Source organism: Lithobates pipiens, unplaced genomic scaffold (genome assembly GCF_037356315.1).
Source record: "Lithobates pipiens isolate NorthernLeopardFrog02 unplaced genomic scaffold, aLitPip1_a1.2 Scaffold_157, whole genome shotgun sequence".
In the NCBI taxonomy this organism is placed as follows: domain Eukaryota; kingdom Metazoa; phylum Chordata; class Amphibia; order Anura; family Ranidae; genus Lithobates; species Lithobates pipiens.
Genome location: NW_027507746.1, coordinates 1,387,953 through 1,415,320, shown reverse-complemented (window position 1 = coordinate 1,415,320; position 27,368 = coordinate 1,387,953). Strand labels below are relative to the sequence as shown.

Sequence of the window (27,368 nt, the reverse complement as noted above, 5' to 3'; positions counted from 1 at the left end):
AATTCTCGGTATCTGTTCTTATTCTGTATGTATGGACTCTGCACAGTACTACTTGTCTTGTCCTGTATGTCAGGTGTAATTCCCGGTATCTGTTCTTATTCAGTATGTATGGACTCTGCACAGTACCACTTCTCTTGCCCCGTGCTCTGGGTATAACTGATGTTTTCCATCAGGAAGTTGTAGTAATGTAATTAGTTAAAATGTTACTTTGCAGCAATAGGGAGGAGAATCGTTGTATGTTACGTCACTCACATTCTTCACATTCTTCGTTCTATTTCATTAACTTGGCTCGACATGGGGGAAGAGGAAGAGAAACTCCACTAATATAGTATATCAGACCACAGAGGAGAGACAGCAGAGAGCGGAGGAGACTCCACCAGGAGACATCAGACCACAGAGGAGAGACAGCAGAGAGCGGAGGAGACTCCACCAGGAGACATCGGACCACAGAGGAGAGACAGCAGAGAGGGGAGGAGACTTCACCAGGAGACATCAGACCACAGAGGAGAGACAGCAGAGAGCGGAGGAGATTCCACCAGGAGACATCAGACCACAGAGGAGAGACAGCAGAGAGCGGAGGAGACTCCACCAGGAGACATCAGACCACAGAGGAGAGACAGCAGAGAGCGGAGGAGATTCCACCAGGAGACATCAGACCGCACAGGAGAGACAGCAGAGAGGGGAGGAGATTCCACCAGGAGACATCAGACCACAGAGGAGAGACAGCAGAGAGCGGAGGAGACTCCACCAGGAGACATCAGACCACAGAGGAGAGACAGCAGAGAGCGGAGGAGACTCCACCAGGAGACATCAGACCACAGAGGAGAGACAGCAGAGAGCGGAGGAGACTCCACCAGGAGACATCAGACCACAGAGGAGAGACAGCAGAGAGCGGAGGAGACTCCACCAGGAGACATCAGACCACAGAGGAGAGACAGCAGAGAGCGGAGGAGACTCTACCAGGAGACATCAGACCACAGAGGAGAGACAGCAGAGAGCGGAAGAGACTCCACCAGGAGACATCAGACCACAGAGGAGAGACAGCAGAGAGCGGAGGAGATTCCACCAGGAGACATCAGACCACAGAGGAGAGACAGCAGAGAGCGGAGGAGACTCCACCAGGAGACATCAGACCACAGAGGAGAGACAGCAGAGAGCGGAGGAGACTCCACCAGGAGACATCAGACCACAGAGGAGAGACAGCAGAGAGCGGAGGAGATTCCACCAGGAGACATCAGACCACAGAGGAGAGACAGCAGAGAGCGGAGGAGACTCCACCAGGAGACATCGGACCACAGAGGAGAGACAGCAGAGAGGGGGGGACACTCCACCAGGAGACATCAGACCGCACAGGAGAGACAGCAGAGAGCGGAGGAGACTCCACCAGGAGACATCAGACCACAGAGGAGAGACAGCAGAGAAAGGAGGAGACTCCACCAGGAGACATCAGACCACAGAGGAGAGACAGCAGACCACAGAGGAGACTTCACCAGGAGACATCAGACCACAGAGGAGAGACAGCAGACCACAGAGGAGACTTCACCAGGAGACATCAGACCACAGAGGAGAGACAGCAGAGAGCGGAGGAGACTCCACCAGGAGACATCAGACCACAGAGGAGAGACAGCAGAGAGCGGAGGAGACTCCACCAGGAGACATCAGACCACAGAGGAGAGACAGCAGAGAAAGGAGGGGTAGGTTGCCCCAATACATCAGAGAGGTAGGATGGAGTAGCCCTATGAATTATTCTACATGTCAGGCACTTTATAGGGCTGAAATGTATTGTATTTTGTGGGTTGGGATGTATAGCATGGATGGGGGAATCTATTAGACTTCTTTTGTTTAGCCTGGAGGGTATGTATGGCCCCCGTTAGGTGTAGAAATCATTCCGTTGAACGATACAATTAAAAACAAATAAATAAATAAAATCAAAGTTTAGGGAAAAACATCAGAAGGTTGAAAATGATTCCAGGTTAAAGGGGACCTGTCATCAGGTCAACCTCCTTCTGCTTTCAAAATTGTTAAGGAATATGGTCCACACCCTTAGCAACACGGGATGCCACCCAGCTCCACTCATTTGCTAGCCAGGGATCTCTGGCCATGTAAGAAAATCAGCTTAGATAGTTATGGAAAAAAAAATGGCGTGCCACCCAATTTATACCCTTCAGATATGGTATGAATTTTACTGGGGGACCCCATGAGAAAAGTGTTTTATAACCCCCCCCCCCCCCACCAGACTCTATACCAGATCCTTCGGGTTTTGTATAGATTTTATAGGGGAACCTCAAAAAGAAAACAAAGCATGGGCACCCCCCAAAATCCATACTAAATACAAGCATGCAGCCTAGGTGCAATCCGCCTCCTGATCCATGCAAGGCCAACGCATGCCCTCAACATGGGAGTTATCTTGCCAGGAGGGGTATCCCTGGCAAAGCAGCCTGTGCCCATGTTGTTGAGGACAAGGGACTCTTCCCCACAACCCTGGACATTGTGCGGAGGAGTGAGTGAGGAGTGGGTGAGGAGCTCTTATCTGAATCTTGAAGACCCCTATAACAGTCAGGGGGTTCCCCAGATACTGCCCCACCAAACTCATTTCCAAAAAAAAAAAAAAAAAATTTAAAGTGACACGTACGCTTTCTGACAAGTCCTTCCTTGAAAATTAACCCCCCCCTCCCACTCCCAAAAAAAAGTCCCAAAATGTAAATCCACCATCAATCACATTGCCCAGTGATGTCGATCGAATGGCAATCACAAGGAACAACTTTCATGAATCCATACCGAAAATTTCGAGAAAAAAATATATTTTCTATTTTTTGTTATAAGAAAAATCGAATAAACTCAATTTTACTTATACATTGAGGGCAAAATGTATTCAGCCACATGTCTTTAGTAAAAAAATGTCTAAGTGTATATTTTTTGGTTTGCGCAAAAGTTATAGCGTCTACAAACTAGAGGACATTTTCTGGAATTTACACAGCTTTTAATTTATGACTGCCTATCTCATTTCTTGAGGTGCTAAAATGACAGGGCAGTACAAACCCCCCCAAATTACCCCATTTTGGAAAGTAGACACCCCAAGGAAATTGCTGAGGGGCATGTTGAGCCCATTGAATATTTTTTTTTTGTCCCAAGTGATTGAATAATGACACAAAAAAAAAAAAAAAAAGTTGTCACTAAATGATATATTGCTCACACATGCCATAGTTATATGTGGAATTGCACCCCAAAATATATTCTGCTGCTTCTCCCGAGTATGGGGATACCACATGTGTGGGACTTTTTGGGAGTCTAGTCGCGCACGGCACCCCGAAAACCAATCACTGCCTTCAGGATTTCTAAGGGCGCAAATTTTTGATTTCACTCCTCACTACTTATCACAGTTTCGAAGGCCATAAAATGCCAAAATAGCACAAAACCCCCCCAAATGACCCCATTTTGGAAAGTAGACACCCCAAGGAAATTGCTGAGGGGCATGTTGAGCCCATTGAATATTTTTTTTTTGTCCCAAGTGATTGAATAATGACACAAAAAAAAAAAAAAAAAAGTTGTCACTAAATGATATATTGCTCACACATGCCATAGTTATATGTGGAATTGCACCCCAAAATATATTCTGCTGCTTCTCCTGAGTATGGGGATACCACATGTGTGGGACTTTTTGGGAGTCTAGTCGCGCACGGCACCCCGAAAACCAATCACTGCCTTCAGGATTTCTAAGGGCGCAAATTTTTGATTTCACTCCTCACTACTTATCACAGTTTCGAAGGCCATAAAATGCCAAAATAGCACAAAACCCCCCCAAATGACCCCATTTTGGAAAGTAGACACCCCAAGGAAATTGCTGAGGGGCATGTTGAGCCCATTGAATATTTTTTTTTTGTCCCAAGTGATTGAATAATGACACAAAAAAAAAAAAAAAAAAGTTGTCACTAAATGATATATTGCTCACACATGCCATAGTTATATGTGGAATTGCACCCCAAAATATATTCTGCTGCTTCTCCTGAGTATGGGGATACCACATGTGTGGGACTTTTTGGGAGTCTAGTCGCGCACGGCACCCCGAAAACCAATCACTGCCTTCAGGATTTCTAAGGGTGTAAATTTTTGATTTCACTCCTCACTACCTATCACAGTTTCGAAGGCCATAAAATGCCAAAATAACACAAAACCCCCCACAAATGACCCCATTTTGGAAAGTAGACACCCCAAGCTATTTACTGAGAGGCATGTTGAGTCCATGAAATATTTTATATTTTGCCACAAGTTGCAGGAATATTACAATTTTTTTTTTTTTTTTGCACAAAGTTGTCACTAAATGATATATTGCTCACACATGCTGTGGGCATAAGTCAAATTAAACCCCAAAATAAATTCTGCTGCTTCTTCTGAGTACGGGGATACCACATGTGGGGGAATTTTTGGGAGCCTAGCCACGTACGGGACCCCGAAAACCAAGCACTGCCTTCCGGATTTAAATATAAAACGCTACCAAAAAAAACTGTTAGGGATCGCAGGGATCAGGCCTGACTCTGCGATCGCTGCAGTTATGTGTTTAGTGTTTTGTAAGTGACAGTGATCGATCGATACTGCACTTGGGTGGGCTGGGCGGAGGGGCAAAACGCAGGTGCTAGCAGGTATCTGGGCTGATCCCGCTAACAATGCGTTTTCTTGGAACCCTAAACTGCTGGGGACGCTAGTATAGATCTGATCAGATCAGATATTGATCTGTTCAGATTCTATACCACTACGGGAGGTTTATGCTTTGCGTGTGGGTGTTAGCGGTACTGGCACTAACCTAGCGCTGCCTGGGGTGACGCAGACCCTGACCCTAAAACCTAATTGATATCACCCGCCAGGTGATCAGGGGGTTAAACCTTTATTGGGTAATAAATGGTGGGTGCCCTGATGCTATAAAAAGCAAACTAACCAGAGTCACCCGGGGGGCGATCGGGGGGGGGGGGGGATTTGTGTGCCTGTGTGTACCTACGTGTCAGTGTAGTGTTTGGTGCACTTACTTTCACTTCTCCTCGTAGTCCGGTCAAAAAGACCGCCCCGAGGAGAATGACATCACTTCCTCCCTGCCTGTGTTTACTATGCACAGTGGGAGGAAGCTTCTCATTCGCCAGGAGCGATCGAGAGGGGATGGCCAGAAACCAACGGCCATCCCCTCATCCCGGATCGCTCCTGAAGCGAAACGGACCACCGCATCCAGCGGGAGGGGGTCCAATCGGACCCTCCACCCACTGGAAGGCGAGCACGTACATGTACGTGCTTGTGCCTGTCGGTGCCATTGAGCCAACGTACATTGCCATGCTGCGGTCCTTAAGTGGTTAATGAGATATGGAAAGCCCGGGTCTTTCACCCAATAGTTTATTGACCTCATTAAATCGGTGTTCCCATTATAAAAATAAATAAATAAAACTTATAAATACTTAAAAACACTGCAGCTGCTGACTTTTAATAATCGGACACTTACCTGTCCCAGGGTCCAGGGATGCGGTGGATGGAAGCCCCGCTCGTCCCTCCACTCGGCAGCACCAGCATTGTAACTGTGGGTGCCCGGCTGTGGCTTCACCCACTGTGCATGCGAGAGCGGTGCCGCACGTCGTGATTGGCCACGCAATCATCTGGGACCGGTCACATGTCCCAGATGACTGACAGGAGGGAGGGGGGAGAGCTGAGCCCTTCCTGCACTGAGGGGAAGTGATGTCACCAGCCCAGGCACTGAAGGGGGCAGACTACGAGGGAACCCCTAGCAACAGCCATTTAGAGGGGAGTAAAAAAAAAACATTTCCAAATGTTTTTTTTTTTTTGTTTTTTTTAGGCACACTCATGAATTTTTTTTTTTAGGGTCTAACCCCACTTTAACACACCTTTGTCTCCTAGCAAACTATTGGGGGATGTGTTTATAACAACCATGATAATAATAATAATAATAATATTATCATGGTTGTTAATTTGTATTATTATTATTATTATTATTATTATTATTATTATCATTGTTGTTAAAGCGGGACTGCACTGTGGAAAAAAATATTAAAAGCCAGCAGCTACAAATACTGCAGCTTCTGACTTTTAATAAATGGACACTTACCTGTCCCCGGTTCCAGCGATGCCGGCAGCCGAGACCGATCGATCGCTCGGCTCTCGGCTGCTGCCGCCACCATTCTAGGTGAGGGAATCAGGAAGTGAAGTGCTGCGGCTTCACTTCCCGTTTCCCTACTGCGCATGCGCGTGTCGCACAGAGTAATAGGAATGGTCCGCGCTGTCTCTGGGACCCGTGTGTGTCCGAGCAGACAGCGCGCAGGGACAGGAAGATGCATAGACTCCTGTGGGAGTCTATGCCCGTAAGTAGGTGTAAATACCTGTCTTTGACAGGTATCTGCACCCACCTCCCCCCTGAAAGGTGGCAGTTGTGACACCGGAGGGGGGGAGGGTTCCGATCAGCGGAAGTTCCACTTTAGGGTGGAACCCCGCTTTAATTTGTATTATTAACATAGAAAAAATATAATAATAAAATAATAATAGTATTAATTAATAATAATAATAATAATGATAATAATACAAATTACCAACAATAATAATAATAATAATAATAATAATAATAATATAAATTACCAACAATAATAATAATAATAATAATAATAATAATAATAAATAATAATAATTGTTATATAGCAGTTATTATTATGATTATTATTATCATTGTTGGTAATTCGTATTAGTAATATAAAGATAATAATAAAATAATAATAATAATAATAATAATAATAATAATAATAATAATACAAATTACCAACAATGATAATAATAATAATAATAATATTTTTTTATATAACAGTTATTATTATTATTATTATTATTATTATTATTATTATTATTATTATTATTATTATTATTATTATCATTGTTGTTAATTTGTATTATTAAAATAATAATAATAATAATCATTATTATTATTATTTTTATTATCATCATTGATGTTAATTTGTATTATGAATATAGAAAATAATAATAATCATAATAATACAAACTAACAACCATGATAATAATAATAATAATAATAATAATAGTTTTTATATAACAGTTATTATTATTATTATTCTGTGTATACTGTGTTGGACTTGTCATTAATAATACAGAACCCTTTCTGGAAAACAACCAAGGATACATAGAAGTTACATGAAGATTGTTCTACATCCTCTTCTGAATGTACAATCCTATATTTCACAACGCTTGTCAAGTGATGGGTGACGGGGACCTGTGCTTCAGAGAATGACTCTCCCCTCCCCCCCTACACATTGCACAACAAGACATTCCACAGACAGGAAACCAGAACTTGTACTGATAACACATTATTGTCAGGTGATCCCAGCTCATAAACCTGATATTATTATATAGAGAAATAATACAAAAAATCCTGAGGGAAATCATAGAGAACTAGTTCAGCTCTTTGGGTGTGTCTGGCACCTCCAAAGCGTGAAGAAGTCACCTACAAGCAAGGGGCAGCCATGGGATTGTTTTCATTTTATTCTTCTGACTCCTGACTTTTATATGAATATGGTCTGGAGCCGCAAGATTGCTTTTACATGACCTGTGAGTGTTTTGTATCTCTCTATCTCCCATCTGATCAATGTTTATAAACATTGTTACTTTGTATCTCTCTATCTCCCATCTGATCAATGTTTATAAACATTGTTACTTTGTATCTCTCTATCTCCCATCTGATCAATGTTTATAAACAATGTTACTTTGAGGACAGGACATAACAATTACCACATACATACAGATTTGTAAAGCAGATCAATGAAGGGGTTTGTCTCACTGAAGATAATAAATCCAGTGTTGAAGTATAAGACAATATTGTACAGGGGGATCAATACCAATGTGGAGGATTTATTGGCCATGAAGAGGACAATTAAAGTGCTGGGAGGTCATCTGAGGCTAGAAAGTCCCAACATGGATGAGTCAGAGGGATATGACGACACTGAACAGTCCATTGCCTTGCAGGAAAAAAAAAAAGATAAACACGAGACTGTCAGAGGCAAACCAGAGATCCAGATTATAATGAAAAAAAAAAAAAAACGGATAGAGGACCCTCTGTGGGATCTTCAGATTGGAGAGGGTGGGAGACCATAAATCGGCCGAGTCTGACCACACACACCAGATCTTCACCAGATCCTCACCAGATCTTCACCAGATCCTCACCAGATCCTCACCAGATCTTCACCAGAGCACCCCGGCAACTAAGACATTAGATGGTGGGTGTGCCAGGATACGGCACTCAGTCACAGTTGGCAGCTGGACAGGAACAGAACACAGTACAGAGTCAACAGGCGATCCCAGGAACAGGAACAGGCGGGAGGTGAGGGCCGGCCATGGACAAGCATAGTCAGATACAAGCTGTAGTCAGTAACAGGAACACCGATCCAGCAATCACACATCACCCAACTTCTTTCTAAGTAGATATCAGCGAGGCGCCAATAATCCTTTCCACACAAACATCAAAATGCGCCTTTTTTGGCCTTACGATATAATGAACCCCCCGCCTGCCAAAACCTGAAATGTTTTCTGAAAGCAGAAGCCCAGTAGACATCAAGAAATTTGTTTAGTTTCGTATTAGAATCAATTTGTATTTCGTGATTCGTGTCCACCATCCCTGTACTGTAATCATTATGAGGGGCTCCCACCATCCCTGTGCTGTGCCCATTATGAGGGGCTCCCACCATCCCTGTGCTATGCCCATTATGAGGGGCTCCCCCCATCCCTGTGGTGTGATCATTATGAGGGGCTCCCCCATCCCTGTGCTGTGCTCATTATGAGGGGCCCCCACCATCCATGTGCTGTGCTCATTATGAGGGGCCCCCACCATCCATGTGCTGTGCTCATTATGAGGGGCTCCCCCCATCCATGTGCTGTGCTCATTATGAGGGGCTCCCCCCATCCATGTGCTGTGCTCATTATGAGGGGCTCCCCCCATCCCTGTGCTGTGCTCATTATGAGGGGCTCCCCCCATCCATGTGCTGTGCTCATTATGAGGGGCTCCCACCATCCCTGTGCTGTGCTCATTATGAGGGGCTCCCCCATCCCTGTGCTGTGATCATTATGAAGGGCTCCCACCATCCCTGTGCTGTGCTCATTATGAGGGGCTCCCCCATCCCTGTGCTGTGATCATTATGAAGGGCTCCCACCATCTCTGTGCTGTGCTCATTATGAGGGGCTCCCACCATCCCTGTGCTAACTTCCTGGGGTTTTAACTTTTAGGTTCGTTAACTTTTCGTAACAATTACTAATGTTCAAAATTTCGTATTTCGTACAGAATTTGGAAGCATAGCAATTCCTATTTTCGATTCCTATGAAACTAATCACACGTGTCTAAAGCTCAGTAAAAAAAAAATAATAATTCAGAGTTGCAAATTTTAATGTTACATAATATTTGCACAGCTGAGGATCAAATCCATATTTTCAGTAAAAGATTCACCAAAACTCATTTTTTTTGCAGACAAACACAATAAACTCCACAGAGATAGAGATGAGGTTTTGTTGAGTAAGTAGATAACAGAACATGTCAAGCCTAGAAATCGTGTGCAATCGCCCAGTGACTTTTTATGAGCCTTTTTTATCCTGTACTTCCCGTTTCGGTGACCACCAGAGCATTGCTGCAATCATAATTTCCTGCCAGTGTTATCCATAAAACTATTGATCTTTATTATATGTTGCAGAGTATTATGGCCGGAGTTCCTGTTGCTCCACCTGGACTGGAATATCTTCTTCAGGTGAGATATGTAAAGAGCACCTGTCTGGAGGGTGGATTATAGCCCAGACATTGCATTTCAGGCAACAGAAGATTTCATCACCCTGGACACCCATCTACTTAACCCTGAAGCCCATCCATCAACCCAGATTCCCATTGCATCACCCTACGAGCGCATCTTGTTAATCCTGACACCCATCATCCCAGATTCCCATTCCCTCACCCTAGGCGCCCATCTAGTTATTCCTGACACCCATCATCCCAGACTCCCATTCCATGACCCTAGGAGTTCATCTACTCAACCCTGACACCCACCCATCACCCCAGACTCCCATTCCCTCACCCTAGGCACCCATCTAGTTAATCCTGACACCCATCACCCCAGACTCCCATTCCATCACCCTAGGCGCCCATCTTGTTAATCCTGACACCCATCACCCAAGATTCTCATTCCCTCACCCTACGAGCGCATCTTGTTAATCCTGACACCCATCACCCTAGATTCCCATTCCCTCACCCTAGGCGCCCATCTAGTTAATCCTGACACCCATCATCCCAGACTCCCATTCCATGACCCTAGGAGCTCAACGTGGTGCCTATATTTAAAAAGGGATCAAAGTCTTTACCAAGTAACTATAGACCTGTTAGCTTAACTTCTATAGCTGGGAAGATACTGGATCATTTAATAAAAGACCACATCGACGAGTTCTTGCTGAACAAAAACACTTTAAGCAACAGACAACATGGATTCATGAAAGACAGAAGTTGTCAGACAAATCTGATTTCTTTCTATGAGGAGGTAATTAAAACCTTGGACAGAGGGGTGGTGGTGGACATGGTATACTTGGACAGAGGGGTGGTGGTGGACGTGGTATACTTGGACAGAGGGGTGGCGGTGGACGTGGTATACTTGGACAGAGGGGTGGCGGTGGATGTGGTATACTTGGACAGAGGGGTGGCGGTGGACGTGGTATACTTGGACAGAGGGGTGGCGGTGGAGGTGGTATACTTGGACAGAGGGGTGGCGGTGGACGTGGTATACTTGGATTTTGCAAAAGCGTTCGATACAGTTCCACACACACGGCTCATGTGTAAGGTAAAGTCTACAGGTTTGGAAATATCAGTTTGTAAATGGATAGAAAATTGGCTAAAAGACAGAATTCAGAGAGTCGTGGTTAATGATTCTGATGCCGCGTACACACGATCAAACAAGCGGGTGGAAAAGTCCGGCAAACTCAAGTCCGCCGGACAATCCCCCCGTGTGTAGCCTCCGGCATACTTTTTTGCCCCGAAAGTACGGCGGACTTGGAAAGTAGTTTTGCACTCCAATCTTCCCGCCGGACTCGCATTTCGGCGGACAATCAGGCCGTGTGTATGCCAGTCCGCCGTACTTTTGAAATTAAGGGACTTTTCCCGCCCCGGAGAAAAGTCCGCTCATTTCGAGCGGGTCTCCAGGTAGGCGGGGCCCGCGAAGGAGACGTCGCTGGCCCCGCCACCTGGTATGGACTTAAAGGGGAACCCCAACGCCGAAAAAAATCGGCGTGGAGGTCCCCCCCAAGTCCACAACAGACCCTTGTCCGAGCACGCTACCCGGCCGGCCAGGAAGGGAGGGGCAAGCGAGCGCCCCCCCCCCCCCTCCTGAGCCGTACCAGGCCGCGTGCCCTCAACATGGGTCCTCTGGGACTGTGACATCATAATGGGCGGGGACATCATCCGTGATGTTCCTATATAAGTCGCCGCATGCCCGGTCAGAGCCATTATGAGCGGAGGACTCGACGAGGCAACATCTGAAGAAGAAGAAGAGAAGAAGAACAGAAGGCGGCGGCGGCAGAAGAACCGAAGAGGGGGGACAAGACCCCCGAAGTCGGAAGAAGAGGCCGTGGCGAGAAAGAAAGCCGGACTCCTCCGCTAGCAAAAGAGCTACAAGAAGATAGTGGAGGAGTCCGATGAGAAGACCCCCGAAGCCGGAAGACCCCCGGAGCTGTGCAATAAACTATTTTATCTTGTGTGTTGTGTTTTTTTTGTACTTTATTTTACAGGTGAATGGGTAGGGGTACATTGTACCCCATACTCATTCCCATAGGGTGGGGGGCCGGTATCCGGGGGCCCCCTTGTTAAAGGGGGCTCCCGGATTCCGATAAGCCCCTCGCCCGCAGACCCCGACAACCAACTGCCAGGGTTGTCGGGAAGAGGCCCTTGTCCTCATCAACATGGGGACAAGGTGCTTTGGGGTGGGGGGGCCGCGCGCCCCCCACTTCCCCAAGGCACCCCCCATGTTGAGGGCACGCGGCCTGGTACGGCTCAGGAGGGGGGCGCTCGCTCGCCCCACCCTTCCTGGCCGGCCGGGTAGCGTGCTCGGACAAGGGTCTGTTGTGGACTTGGGGGGGACCTCCACGCCGTTTTTTTTCGGCGTTGGGGTTCCCCTTTAAGTCCATACCAGGTGGCGGGGCCAGCGACGTCTCCTTCGCGGGCCCCGCCTACCTGGAGACGCGCTCGAAATGAGTGGACTTTCCTCCGCGTGTGTGGGCGAGTCTGTTCAGTAGGGCGGATAGTATGGCGGACTTAGTACGCCGTATTAGTCCGCTGAAAAAGTGCCGTGTGTGGGCAAGTAGCCCGTTCGGAAAGTCCGGCAGACATTCTGGTGGGAAGTCCGCCAGCAGTCTGGCAGGAAGTCCGGCAGACTAAGTCTGTCGGATAGACGGCTACGTGTGTATGCGGCATTACTCTGAATGATCTGAGGTTATCAGTGGTGTACCCCAAGGTTCAGTGCTGGGACCCTTATTTTTTAATATCTTTATAAATGATATTGGGTCTGGGATCAAAAGTAACATTTCTGTCTTTGCAGATGACACCGAGCTATGCAGTGGAATAATGTCCTCACAGGATGTCACCAATTTACTGTACAAGCCGACCTCAATGCTCTGTCTAATTGGGCGACTATGTGGCAGATGAGGTTTAATGTTGATAAATGTAAAGTTCTGCACTTGGGGGCTAAGAATATGCATGCATCATACATGCTAGGGGGAGTACAACTGGGGGGATCCATAGTGGAGAAGGATCTGGGGGGGTCCATAGTGGAGAAGGATCTGGGGGTTTTGGTAGATCATAAGCTCAATAATAGCATGCAATGCCAAGCTGCTGTTTCCAAAGTGAGCAAAGTCATTTCCTGTATTAAGAGAGGTATGGACTCCAGAGAGAGAGATATCATTTTGTCCCTGTACAAATCATTAGTAAGACCTCATCTGGAATATGCAGTTCAGTTTTGGGCACCAGTTCTCAAAAAGGATATCGGGGAACTGGAGAAAGTGCAGAGAAGGGCAACCAAATTGATAAGAGGCATGGAGGAGCTCAGCTATGAGGACAATAAGGGGGGATATGATCAACATGTTCAAATATATTAGGGGTCCATATAGTGAACTTGGTGTTGAGTTGTTCTCTGTACGGTCAACCCAGAGGACAAGGGGGCACTCTTTACGTCTAGAGGAAAAGAGATTTCATCTTCAAGTCCGGAAAGGTTTCTTCACAGTTAGAGCTGTGAAAATGTGGAATAGACCCCGCCAGAGGTGGTTCTGGCCAGCTCAGTAGATTGCTTTAAGAAAGGCCTGGATACTTTCCTGAATGTACATAATATAACTGGGTACTAACATAGGTAAAGTTAATCCAGGGAAAATCCGATTGCCTCTTGGGGGATCAGGAAGGATTTTTTTCCCCTGCTGCCGCAAATTGGAGCATGCTCTGCTGGGGTTTTTTCTCGCCTTCCTCTGGATCAATTGTGGGCATAAAATTGGGTATTTGGATTGTACGATTATTTTTTATTTTATTTATTTGTTTTTAAGGTTGAACTGGATGGACTTGTGTCTTTTTTCAACCTGACTAACTATGTAACTATGTAACTATCTACTCAACCCTGACACCCATCCATCACCTCAGACTCCCATTCCCTCACCCTAGGCACCCATCTTGTTAATCCTGACACCCATCATCCCAGATTCCCATTCCATCACCGTACACACCCATCTTGTTAATCCTGACACCCATCACCCCAGACTCCCATTCCATCACCCTAGGAACTCATCTACTCAACCCTGATACCCATCACCCCAGACTCCCATTCCATCACCCTAGGCACCCATCTACTTAACCTGGAAACCCATCCATCACCCCAGACTCCCATTCCCTCACCCTAGGCACCCATCTAGTTAACCCTGACACCCATCACCCCAGACTCCCATTCCATCACCCTATGCACCCATCTACTTAAATCTGATGCCCACCCATCACCCCAGGCACTCATCCCATCATTCTAGGCACTTATCTACTTAACCCTGACACCCATCCATCATCCCAGACTCCCATTCCCTCACCCTATGCACCCATCTACTTAAATCTGATGCCCACCCATCACCCCAGGCTCGATCACCCTAGGCACTTATCTACTTAACCCTGAGACCCATCCATAACCCCAGGCTCTCATCCCATCACCCTAGGAACCCATTTACTCATCCCTGACACCTATCCATCACCCCAGACTCCAATTCCATCACCCCAGGCACCTGTCTACTCCTCTCTGCGACTCTTACCCTCAGGATTCCCCACACACCTATTAGACATGGAGGTATTGATGAATATGGGAGTGTTGGTTATGGTAACTAAGAATATGCCGTTGAATCATCTTTGTTCTGTTTAACAGGTCAATGGACTCTTCATGAAAGAGACAAGTAAGTTCTGTTATTTTTTTATTTGTAAAACTTGAATATTTCCATCTTCCACTTTTCCTTCCTTTGCTCCCGGTCTCAATTATGCCGCGTACACACGAGCGGACTGTATGGCGTACTTAGTCCGTCGAAACACATTTCAGCGGACAATCCGCTCGTGTGTGGGCTTCAGCGGACTTTTTCAGCGTGCAGTCTGGAGTACTAAGTATTTCGGTTTTTTCGAAATTTTGTCCGTCGTACTTTGGTTTCAGCGGACAATACGATCGTCAGTAGGCTAGTTCGACGGACTAAGAATGGCGCATGTCCAGAAAGGATTTACACGGCGGAAGGGTGCTTTGCTGTGTCTTGGACTTGCTATTTCTAGTCCCGTCGTACGTGCTGTACACGTCATCGCGCAAGATTTCGACGGACTGTTTGTGTATCCGTGTGTGGTCAAGTCCGTTCAGTGGAAAGTACGACGGACTGTCCGTCGGATTGTATGACGGACTAAGTACGCCATACAGTCCGCTCGTGTGTACGCGGCATAAGTCTTCCACCAATTACCAGGATCCTCTACAAGTGTAGCCAATTTTCCTATTGTATAATGAAATTATCAGTTTAACTGAGAACGTTTACTGCTGCTCTTATTGGCAGAGCTGATTAGATCACCAGATATAACCCATTAACAATTTTGTTTTAAGTATAAATTTTCTCTTATTACAGTAAATAGTTCACATTCCACTTTATATTGATTATTTAAAGACCCTGCCAGTAGTTGGAGCCGTAGTGTTCATTTCTTACTTAGCTCCTCCCATTAGTCAGATGTATTACCAAAGAAGGACATAACATTTGCTATAGTTTGTTCAGATATTTGGATTATAGAAACAGTAGATGGGAAACATTTTGTCTAATTTAGTTTATTGTTGCAGAGTCCCAGAGACATTTGATCTCATTCTATAATTTCTTCTTATAATTCTGTCATTGTAGGGAGCGGTATATTCCAGAGCTATAATACGTATGATTTTTTTGGCACTGATGGCCAACTTGTGTACCAAGCCGCTGAGCAGCGGGAGTGTTGTGGTCCTCGGATGGATTGCAGGGTTACCAACACCCAAGGATATAATGTCCTCAACCTTCTCGTGCCTTCAGAGTGCTGTAGCTGTGACACCAAGGTATGAAAAACTGACTTGCCATACAGAGGGGACCTGTGAAATGAGTGACAACCCTTTAAGAACCATCAATTGTAATCTCCATGTCTAGGCCCATTTCCTACACTACAACCCTCTAATAGCATAAAAGACATGGAGCTCTAGGACTAGATCCATCCACTGGGCTATAAATGTGGTGATGAGGCTCTTGTCTCAAACAACATGGGGACAAGGTGCCTTGCCACAGACCTTCACTGTCCACCTTTCCTGGCTGCTGTAGCTGTGGCACTAAGGTATGAAACACTGATTAGCTGTACAGAGTGGACATGTGAGATAAGTGACAACCCTTTTAGTCTATGTCCATTTCTTATATGCTACACCCTACGGTAACATACAAGGGATGGACCTCTTGGATTAGTTGCAGATCTCTTTATCCACTGGGCTAGGGATGTGGTAATGAAGCCCTTATCCCCAAGAACATGGGAACAAGATGCCTTGTCACAGGCCTCTTTCCTGGCAAGGTACCCTCCTAATGTTAAGGGCATGTTGCCTAGTATGGTATGGCCTAGTATGGTACCAGAGGAAGGGGGTACACAATCACTGTCCCCTTTTCCTGGCCAGTACGACGCATGCCTAGATAAGGGACTCCTCTAGATCTTTAAGAGATTCCACACGTTTTTTTTGTTGTATGTGTGTGTGGGCTACCCATTAAAATCCATATCCTATTTAGAATAGGAGCCTGGTATAGATTTTGAGGACCCACACAATTTTTTTAATCAGCAGGGCCTGGTATGTTTCACAAAAGGGGTCCTCATGCTTGTCTCTCCCCCCCCCCTTTCCAGGTGATCTGGGCTGTATGCCTTGATAGGGGTATGGATTTTGGTTCAAGGCATTGACCTCTAGGACTGGTGAGATACAAGACATTGCCCTCTAGGACTGGTGAGGTACAAAACATGGCCCTCTAGGATTTGTGAGATACAAGACATGACCCTCTAGGAAAGGGCAGATACAAGACATGGACCTCTAGGACAGGTGAAATATACGACATGGACCTCTACGACTGGTGAGATACAAGACATAGGCCTCTACGACTGGTGAGATACAATACATGGACCGCTAGGACTGGTCAAATACAAGACATGGGCCTCTAGGACTGGCGAGATACATGACATGGACCTCTAGGATTGGTGAGATACAAGACATGGACCTCCTAGGACTGGTGAAATACAAGACATTGCCCTTCCAAGACATGGCCTTGTAGGACTGGTAAGATACAAGATATGGCCCCCTGGGATTGGTGAGATACAAGACATGTCCCTCTAGGACTGGTGAGGTACAAGACATGGCCCTCTAGGATTTATGAGATACAAGACATGGCCCTCTAGGAAAGGGGAGATACAAGACATGGACCTCTACGACTGGTGAGATACAATACATGGACCTCTAGGACTGGCGAGATACAAGACATGCGCCTCTAGGACTGGCGAGATACAAGACATGGACCTCTAGGACTGGCAAGATACAAGACATGGACCTCTAGGACTGTTGAAATACAAGACATTGCCCTTCCAGGACTGGTGAGATACAAGACATGGCCCCTAGGACTGGTGAGATACAAGGCATGGCCCTCTAGGATTATTGAGATAGAAGACATGGCCCTCTAGGACTGGTGAGACACAAGACATGGCCCTCTATGATTGGGGAGGTACAAGGCATGGCTTTCTAAGACTGATGACATTTAAGACATGACAGCTGATATCCAGGGTTTTGGGAAATACAAGACATTTACTTCTTCATGGTCAAGAATTTCATGTTATTGAGAAAAATAAGCATGGTACAAACTATTATACAAGTAGTATTAGATACAGAGTAGTGCAAGATTATTTAAACAAGGTACACCAGCGGACCAATACCAAGATGGCCACCCAATAATATACCTGGAAATTTGGCAATGCCAACCCTCTGCACCTCACCAGTAGACGTAGGGTAGATCTTGCCAATCGGGGAGTAGAGCCCCCCAGAGAAAGGCCCCAACAAATCTATCCAGGTCCTTAAAAGAAGGCACCCAGGGGAAAAAGTACTGATTTTGTCCAATTAATGCAGACCCCTGAAAAACGACCAAACTCGTTAAAGAGGAGTAAGGCAGCCCGCAAGGAGGAATCTGCATCATGTAGGTATAACAGGGTGTCATCGGCATATAGTGGCACTTTTTCCTCCAGGGAGCCAAACTGTAGTCCTTCCACCTACTGGGAGGCCCTAAGCAATATGGCCAATGGTTCTAACACCAAGGCAAAGGAAGGGGGAGAGGGGGCACCCCTGGCACGTACCCCGCTGCAGCAGGAACCCATCTGAGACCCTACCGTTAGTCCTTATACATGCCTTAGGGGCCTGATAGAGCATTTTCAACCAGAGTAGAAATTGAGGGCCAAACCCATATCTGCCCAGCACCTCCCAAATGTAACCCCACTCAATGGGGTCAAATGCCTTTTTAGCATCTAAAGACTCTGGTTCCCCCATTGTCGTGGACAGTAGACATGTTGGAGTAAAGCCTTCTTAGATTGATATCAGTGCCTTTACTGGGCATGAACCCCGTCTGATCCATGTGGATGAGCTCTTCCAGAACCTGTGCTAGGCCGTTGGCCAAAACCTTGGCCAATAGCTTCGCGTCAACGTTTATTAGGGAAATTGGGTGATATGATGCACAGTCCTCAGGGTCCTTACCCAGCTTGGGCACCAACACAATAATAGCCTCAGACATAGATTCTGGCAGGGATCCTATCTGGGTGAATTGAGCAAACAACTAATGCTGCATACACATGATCAGAAATTCGGCCAGCAAAAGACTGATGAGAGCTTTTGGTCAGAAAATGCGACTGTGTGTATGCTCCATCTGATTTTTGCTGGCTGAATTCCAGCCAGAAAAAGATTAAGAGCATGTGGCATGTGACGTACAACACTATGACGAGCTGAGAAAATGAAGTTCAATGCTTCTGAGCATGCGTCAAATTGTTTCCGAGCATGCGTAGGAATTTTGGCTGGAATTCAGCAAACTTTTGTGTGACTGTGTGTACGCAAGCCAAGCTTGAGCGGAATTCTATCGGAAAAAACATCCAAGATTTTTTTGATGGAAAATCCGCTTGTGTGTACACGGCATTAGTGAGCCTGGGGGCAAGGAGCTCCTGATACGTGGAATAGAATTCCACAGGAATTCCATCAGCCCCAGGAGTCTTGCCAGGCTGTAATTGGGGCATAGCAAGCTGGACCTCCTCCAAGGTTATATTCCGGGCTAACTGGGCCCTAGTTTTTTGGGACAGAGTAGAGAAGTCCACCCCTGATAAGTAGGTCTCAAGTTTCAGCGTAACATAATCTAGTGGAGTATAGGGAGCCAGAGTACTGCTTGAACCTGTCATTGATTTTGTCTGGACTAGTAAGGAGGTTCCCTAGCTCATCTCTGATCCTCCCAACATGGGTACTAGAAGAATGCCCTCGGCACAACCACGCCAACAGCTTACCGTTTTTATCACCATATTCGAACACCCGCTGGGCTGTATTGAGCATGGACTTTTTAGTCATGTCCACTCTATGCAGTTCCCCCGCCCTGAACGCATACTGCCATGAACCATAATTAAAGGGAGTTGGAGCTGCCACATAACTAGCCTCAGGAGACTTTCCTTGTGGGTTCTAGAGGCTTGGCCCTTAAAAAGACATGGGTGGGCTGGCATTATCACGCTACCTACTCTAGCTATTCTAGGGGGGTAAGCATACCACATTGTCCACAGATCCCTCCCATTCCAACTACAAAATGTCAGGACAGACCCGGTCAGAAGATACGTCATACTGCATGCTATTATTGCAAATGTGGAATATGTGCTGGTGGGTCTCTACCTGCCCCCACATGCTGATGCTTCCCTCCTGCATGACATTATGCAACATGTCATACAGTATAGAACACAAAATGTTATGCTGTTGGGGGACTTTAATTTGGCTCCGTGTCTCACTGCCCCAACGGGCAAATCCCCATATATGACGGCATGGGAATCTGATCTTCAGACCTCGGGCAGTCTTGAAACCTGGCAGCTGGCCCTAGCCAGATCCTTTCGTGGGATCCAAAACACCTCACTTATGGAGGCTAGCATCAAATTGATAACCAGGTGGTACCTCACTCCAGCCAGGCTAGCCAAAATCTACCCCACGGCAAACCCCTTATGTTTTAGGGGGTGCCAACTTCGTGGCTCCATGATCCACATCTGGTGGGAATGCCCTAGGCTTCGATCGTTCTGAACTAAAATCTTTAACTTGATTTACATGGTCACAGGCTGCCGGGTTCCAAAAACTCCTGAGGTTGCATTACTCAATGCCCCTGCTCCTTTGTTGCCTGGTTACACTCAGAAACTAACCTATTTTATCCTCTTAGGAGCCAAAATTGCGATCGCCTCCGCCTGGAAGCAACCCAGACCCTCCTTCCTCGCAGTTAAGAGGAAGATATCCTGGATAATGTCCCAAGAAAAACTGTCAGGCATTCTGTCAGATACCACGCCTAAATTTAGAAAGGTGTGGGACCCTTGGGCCCGTTACATAGGAATATCCTTGCTGCCTGGAATGCCCCCAGGCTCTTCCTTAGTGACCGGACCTCACCCCTAAAGCTCCCCCTCTTACATTGAGTGCCAAGCATTCTACCACTGTACCCCTCCACCCGTCTCGGGAATAGCTTACCTCCCTTTACCCCTCTGTCCTCCTCTTTTCTTCCTCTCTTCTCTCCTCTGTCCCTCTAGATGTTCAGTTTTTGTGGTTTGCTCAACAGAGCTATAATCGACAGTTACACTGTACAGTCCAATTGAATGTTGAGGTGCCCACTGTGGACGGCCCATCGAATACTCTCTCCCTTTGAGAGGGGAGGACCCGGGAGGGTACTCCCTCACCCTGACACAGCAAGTTCCCTCTTAGGGGTGTCAGGGTGGGGGCTCCTGGTTGCTACCCCTTACAGATATCTTGGATGGGTTCCCCACGGGGGGTGACCCCTTGTTTTTCTTTTTTTTTGTTTAGCCCCTCGCTGAGGCAGAGCAAGATGTCTGTACCTATTTGATATTGTCTGTCTTCCACAACTGTCTCCTGTTTTCAATACTTACACTGTGACAGCGGGCCCTCCCTGCTGAAGATTGTTTATTATACTGGTATATTTTTGTAAGTGCCTTTATCATAAAATAAAATCTTTTGAAAGTTAATTTGGCTCCGTGTCCGGAGCTGGACAGGCTCCACCCGTCCTCTCGAAGGTCTCCTTATCTCCTGCAGTGGGCTGATAGTTTTGAGCTCACGGATGACTGGCGGCATTATCACTTGTCAGACAGGGGGTATACATGTCACTCCTCTACGTTTCGGACCCTCTCCCGCATTGACTTGGGCTTTGTTTCCCGGACGTTGCTGCAGGGGGTGTCGAAAGTGCAAATTCTCTCCAGAGGCATTTCAGATCACGCCCCCCCCCGCCTCATGGTAACCATATTAGCGGGGCCTCCCTTTGGATGGAAAATATGGAGACTGTCTAGTCACTGGATCATGGACCCAAAAGTACAGAAGGATATGCCGGAGGCGATATGTAATTATTGGTTGGCAAATGCAGATTCAACAGATTCCTTGATACTCTGGTACACCTTTAGGGGTGGTTGAGGGGGGAATATATTTCCCGCATTGCTAGCACTAGGAAGCAGCCTGTGCAGTCGCTGAAAGAGCTGGAGAGAGAGCTTAGTGTCAAGACATTTACTTCTTAGGTAAGATTCAAGGCATGATCCTCCAACTGGTGTTATATTGGTACGGTCTTCTAGGACTACTTAGATATGATGTATGGTTAGCTAGGTAGATGATCTTCAACAACTGGTGAGATAAGACCCGATGCAATAAAGTTTTGATGATAAAAGTCTTGGTCTTTTAGGACTGGTTAGATATAAAGCACAAACTTATAGAACTGGTAATATGAAAGCCATTGGCCTTCTAGGACCAGTAGGGAGTACAAGACACGGGCCTCTAGGACTGTTGTAATACAAATGGTCATCTACTGTAGGTAGAGTTGGTTACAAGATTTAGTCCACTAAAGCTGGTTATATATGTTTCTTTTCTTTAGGACTGGTAATTAATGACAAGTAATGGGCCCAAATACACCTTCTGTAAAGTCCAAGTACAGTTTTGGATATAGTGACCAAACTCATTAGACAACCTCTTGTGACAATGTATTATTATAGTTGCAGGTCTCTTGTTCCACTGGACAGCTCCTCGGATACATAATCAAAGAGTGGACAAGTTTTACTTTAAGCTTCGACATCTTGGATCCATCAGGACTTGTTTGTCTTAAAGTGAAAGGTCCAGGATGGGGGGAAGGCTTTATGTCTGATCTCCATTATAAGGTCAGTCTATCAGCACATATGAAATACTTTTTTCTTTATTAATAATAATTGTAGAAAATTTCATCAGGTTGCCTATGGCATGTGGTGGAGGTGTGAATATCTGTCATGCTCTTTGCCCACTGTGAACTTCTCTTGGTTTTTTTGTCCATGGAAAGGAGGAGACAAATCTTCACCATTGACTTTCCGCACAAATCCCCCATTATTTTAACAACTTCATTTTTAAGAACATTCGTAGCCTTAGCTGGGAAGTCAAGAACAAGTCGATTATTCTTGAAATGTTATAGTGCAAGGTGGCAACCAACAGCAGCTAGTGGACATGAGTTGTTCTGCAAGAGCTCATTCTGTTGCATTAATAGAGCAATCTGTGTACTACTGTAGACTATGCACTGCAGCCTGCATTTTATGAATGGGCTGGAAAATTTTGGCTGTGGTGTACCTAGCCCTGCAGAGAATATGGGATCCACTCTCCATTATAAATAGCTTTCCAAGTCCAGATGGCGTCTCCATGCAGCTGGCTGAAAAACATTAATTCTGACTTGATTCTGACTACTGGGAGACTATATAACACCACCCAGCCTTGCTGTCGGGGCTTTAGCATTTAAAGAGGAAGTAAACTCTGATGGGTTTACTTCCTCTTTGTTTCCCTGCAAAGGCAAAGCATAATGGACTACTATGCATCGCATAGTAGCCCATTATGTGTCACTTACCTGACACAGGAGCCAGCGATGTCCCCGATTTCCTCGCCGGCTGGAAGCGTCCATCTTCCTTCCAGAGTCACGGACTCTGGCTCTGTGACTGAGTCGCGTGATGTCACAGGAGCTGCCAGTCAGGGTATGTAGTTTAATGAAAACGGCACGCCATGACGCATGCGCCGAGTACATCGGCGCATGCGCAGAATAAATCCTCATACAGGGAATTGTAAATATCTACAGCCCCTACAGGTAAGCCTTAAAGAGGAAGTAAACCCTGATGAGTTTACTTCCTCTTTTTTTCCCTGCAAAGGTAAAGCATAATGGACTACTATGCATCGACACAGGAGCCAGCGAAGTCGCGCTGTCCCCTGTAGTCCGCCGCAGCCATCTTGCTGGTGGCGTCTTGCATGCGCACGGGAGTCGACAAATGCGGCAGCTCCATTTTTGGAACTGCCGCGTTCAGTGCGCCTGCGCGCCACTGTCTACGGCGCATGCGCCGTAGACAGCGGTGCCCGTTTTCGGGCAAATATCTCCTAAACCATATAGGTTTAGGAGATATTGCTTGGACCTACAGGTAAGCCTTAATCTAGGCTTACCTGTAGGTCAAAGTGGTTTGTAAGGGTTTACAACCACTTTAATCTAGGCTTACCTGTAGGTGAAAGTGTGTTGTAAGGGTTTACAACCACTTTAAATCAAGTTCCCGACCTGTCCCACCACCCACTGTTGTCTTTTGTTACCTGTTATCTCAACAATTGTGTTCCAGTCCATCCCTGTTCCCCATTGCATGTATATTATATGGTCAGTTGTACATGGAACCTCTTTAAATGATTGCGTTCCGGTGTCTCCAGTGAAGGGTCCTGTTAATAATACATCATAAAAAGCACTGTAAACAATTGTGTTCTTCCAACCTTGTGTTAACAGTTTGGGAAAGACCCTCTTACAGTCCAGTATGACTGTGCAACTTTGTACAAAGCCAGCTCCATAAAGATGCAGTTTGACCAGTTTGGTGTGGAGGAACGCAAGCCCTGAACTCAACCCTACTGAACACCTTTGGGGTGAATTGGAACACTGATAGTGAGCCAGGTTATCTCATCCAATATCATGGTCTGACTTTACCAACAGGCACAAATTCCCACAAAAACCCTACAAAATGTTGTGAAAATATTTCTCAGAAAAGTAGAGGGGTTATAGCCACAAATGGGCAACTCCATATTACTGGTCAAGGAGAGAGTGGGATAATTCCATATCAATGATAGGTGAAAGGAACACAAGTGTCCAGTACAGAGCCCTGACCTCAACCCTACTAAACACCTTTGGAATTAATTGGAACACTAACTGTGAGCTAGATCTTTGCATTCAACGTCACTACCTGCCCTCACAAATGGGCAGAAATTCTTACAGATACCCTCCAAAATCTTGTAAGAAAAGTGGAGGATGTTAAAGCCACAGATGGACAAAGCCATATTAATAGCTATGGTTTTGGAATGGGATGTCCAACAAGATCATATAGGTGTGGTGGTCAGGGATCCACAAATATTTTTCTATATAGTATAGTTATATTGAATTGTCAGAATGCACATTCTGGTCACCTATAAATCTCCAGGATTCCAACATTTGGTATTTTCTATAATGATGTCCATTGAAGCTAATCAGTACATAATTGCAAAGTCACCTCCACCGCCAAGGACATTCCTCTAGACAGGATACATCTAAATGGAAAAGTCATGAAAATGTTATGAATACCAACAATTTGAGTTGAGTCCCCAGAACAGAAATAGAGGGAAAATCTTCCAAAATGAAATGTTTTGACTTTAGATGTACCTTAACCCACCAGCTTGGACCTTCTTCTCCAAACCTACAATGTCCTTTGTTGTATGAAAGGGAGTAGAAGGAAGTATGGATTCCTAGGTGGAAGCAGTCTGACTCATGAAAATTGCTCTAAGAAATATTTTATAGAAGAGATATTAATGCCAAATTGGGGGAGTGGCTCTATAAAACCGAATGTGTCTCCCCAATAATTATGAGGTATGGGAATCATTTAAGGGAAGTTTCACACTTGGTCCAGTATAAGCAGATTCAGTAATATTTGGAGAGTTTACTGAGAAAAGGAACTGTAATATTTAAACCTTTATATAGGAAAATTGTAATGTCCTTTCCTCTTATGATTAATGTTTTCCATGTAGACACTCTGGTGGTCATCTCGATTCCCTCTCTTCTCCATCTAGGTTCTATCTGCTGACAGAACAACACAAATTGGTGTCATCACACGTGTGTGGCGGGGGTTAAGCAAGGAGATGTTCAGCTATAAAGACAACTATTCTATCAATTTCCCAATAGACCTCCATGTCTCCATGAAAGCTGTGCTGATGGCCTGCGCCTTGTTCATTGTGAGTCTAAGAACAATGCAATGTGTGTGAGGATAGAGAAAATACTGCAATTTGGGGAATAATCTGTACTGAATATGCATCTCATCTTTATGTCCTCTGTACACTTCTTGTGTTATCTGTCCCATGCTTGCTGTACACTTTCTGTATTATCTGTCCCGTGTCCTCTGTACACTTCCTGTGTTACCTGTCCCATATCTTCTGTACACTTCCTGTGTTATCTGTCCTGTGTCCTCTGTACACTTCCTGTTATCTGTCCTGTGTCCTCTGTACACTTCCTGTGTTATCTGTCTGTTAAGATCATCATTGGAAGTCATGAGACATTCATTTGGGGTGACCAAAACTCCTCTGTTTTTTTCAGGACCTTCTAAATGAAGAGCGCAGGCGCCAACAACAGTCCCAAGCTGCGAGCCAAAACTGATTGGAGGATATTCCAGCCAATCCGCAGACTCGTCTCTAATAAAGGGGTTACAAGTGTTCTGTACATGTCATACATAGAATGAATGGGATGTATAAAGATCTTCTGGTTTTAATTTTCTTAATAATAAAAAAACCTACAAGAAGAAAAAGGAGGCAGGGCCAATATTATTTATATGATATCATATGATATAGGACCCTCAGAGCTCTGTGTCTTAGCTTAAGAGACCACACGGTACAACTGCAAACTTCCTATCCAGCCATGTGATAAGGGCGGAGTCAGTGCTGTGACAAAGGCGGCGTCATTGCTGGGATAAGGGCGGAGTCACTGCTATGATGAAAATTGTGTAAATAACAGGCGCTTTCTGCAGCACAGCTGAGAAGGATGGAACACTTACAAGTGAAAAGAAGACTAGCGCCCCACCTACTGGCTGAAAATAAAAATAAAATCTTAATCTACGATGTGTCATAGTGATCTGATGGATGAAGGAGATATATGTATGTAGCACTAACCCCCGAAGGAGCTGCTGGTTATTTTTGGGCTTACCGTTACCTTCCGTTCTCCTTGTTTCCCGTCTAGGGGGTGTCCCGTGGTAGGTGGCCCAGTAACTTGAGACTGACAACAGATCCACTTGAATGGATTTTATTTGAAAAAAAACTCGAAACATTGAACAGTCTTTCAACTTGGGATCAGAGGGTTGGAAAGGGAAGTTCAGGTCCTCTCAATGTCAAAGTCCAAAAACTTTGAAGAACTTGTTTACTTTGATTGCATCCAGAGAATAGCCAATCACAGCTGGAGGATCACTCAGGTTGGACAGTCCCTCTCTCACAAGGCCGAGCAGCCAACAAGGTGCTTCCTCAGGAACAAAGTCTTTGTCACAGACATTGTCGCAGGACACGTAGGGAATCTAAGCTTTAGAAAACTTGTAGGATTCCTGGATCTTTCAGCCCACTTGGCGATATCCACAAGACCGGATTCTCTTGGTTACTTCGGCCCTTCCAGGCTCTTGTTAAGAAAACCAACCCGTACGTGGTGTTCTTCTAAAGAGTCCTTCCCTGGAAAGCTCGAAGTTCAATGGATCTCTCCCGAACCGGAGACGACACCCAACCACCTCAGAATCCTCCTTTAGTTCCCTTGCCTTGGGCTAGCCAGCCCCGAGGCATTAAAGTCGGGTGGATCTGCACCCCAGGCCATAGCCTTCCTGGGGGGCTGGTCAGGAGGACCAGGACCATGTAATCAGCACAGCATACTGGACCGGAACCCCAAACCATGTGACGTCCGCATCTTAAATCTTTACCTGTACCATTTCTCTTTTTAGAGAGCTGGACCCTGGGATCCAGTATTTTTTTTTTTTTCAGCCATATTCCTGACGGGGTGCTTTACAGGCCCAGAACTCCGGATCCCCACTGTCACGGATCATGCCCGCCCACAGCGACTAGCTAACCGCGACACGTGCGTTCCACGACCGGGGTATATGAGGAACTAACGGAATAAGGGGGAACTTATACTGAGCATGTGATACTTTCACAGCCCGCACTACCTTTGGCCACCACTAGAGGGAGACTCCACTCCAATCCAGCTAGTTGACCACAACATAGGCAGATACGAATCTTACATACGTGCATTCTAAGCCCTTGTACACACGATCGGAGATTCCGACAGAATGTGTCCGATCGGAGCGTTTTGTCGGATATTCTGACTGTGTGTGGTCTGCATCGGACTGTTTCCGTTGGAATATCCGTCCGACCAAATTTTCCAACTTGCCGGAAATATTTTCCGACAAAATGCTCCAACCGGACATACTCCGATCATGTGTAGAGAATTCCGATCGGACAAAGTGCCACGGATGCTCAGATCAAATTCCTACACCAAAGCTATTGGCT

General features: G+C 45.9%; 1 protein-coding gene across 2 annotated transcripts; it reads left to right on the top strand.

Moving 5' to 3' along the window:
- Positions 1-284: 284 nt before the first annotated feature.
- LOC143981446 (phospholipid scramblase 3-like) lies at positions 285-25,639 on the top strand. Of its 2 annotated transcripts, none has more exons than XM_077479290.1 (7): positions 285-1,720; positions 9,726-9,779; positions 14,448-14,475; positions 15,439-15,623; positions 21,830-21,991; positions 24,909-25,070; positions 25,429-25,639. In XM_077479290.1, the coding sequence occupies exons 2-7, from the start codon at positions 9,732-9,734 to the stop codon at positions 25,486-25,488; spliced, it is 645 nt and encodes a 214-aa protein (XP_077335416.1). In that variant the 5' UTR covers positions 285-1,720; positions 9,726-9,731; the 3' UTR covers positions 25,489-25,639. The 2 variants fall into 2 exon arrangements, with proteins under 2 accessions (XP_077335416.1, XP_077335417.1); XM_077479291.1 differs by having other exon boundaries at positions 336-1,694.
- The last annotated feature ends 1,729 nt before the right edge of the window (positions 25,640-27,368 follow it).

Excerpts from the sequence above, each read along its gene's own strand:
- LOC143981446 (XM_077479290.1), top strand. The coding sequence starts at position 9,732 with ATGGCCGGAGTTCCTGTTGCTCCACCTGGACTGGAATATCTTCTTCAG. Across the intron at positions 21,992-24,908 it reads TGTCTGATCTCCATTATAAG|GTTCTATCTGCTGACAGAAC; the intron begins GTCAGTCTATCA and ends TTCTCCATCTAG. Across the intron at positions 25,071-25,428 it reads TGGCCTGCGCCTTGTTCATT|GACCTTCTAAATGAAGAGCG; the intron begins GTGAGTCTAAGA and ends TGTTTTTTTCAG.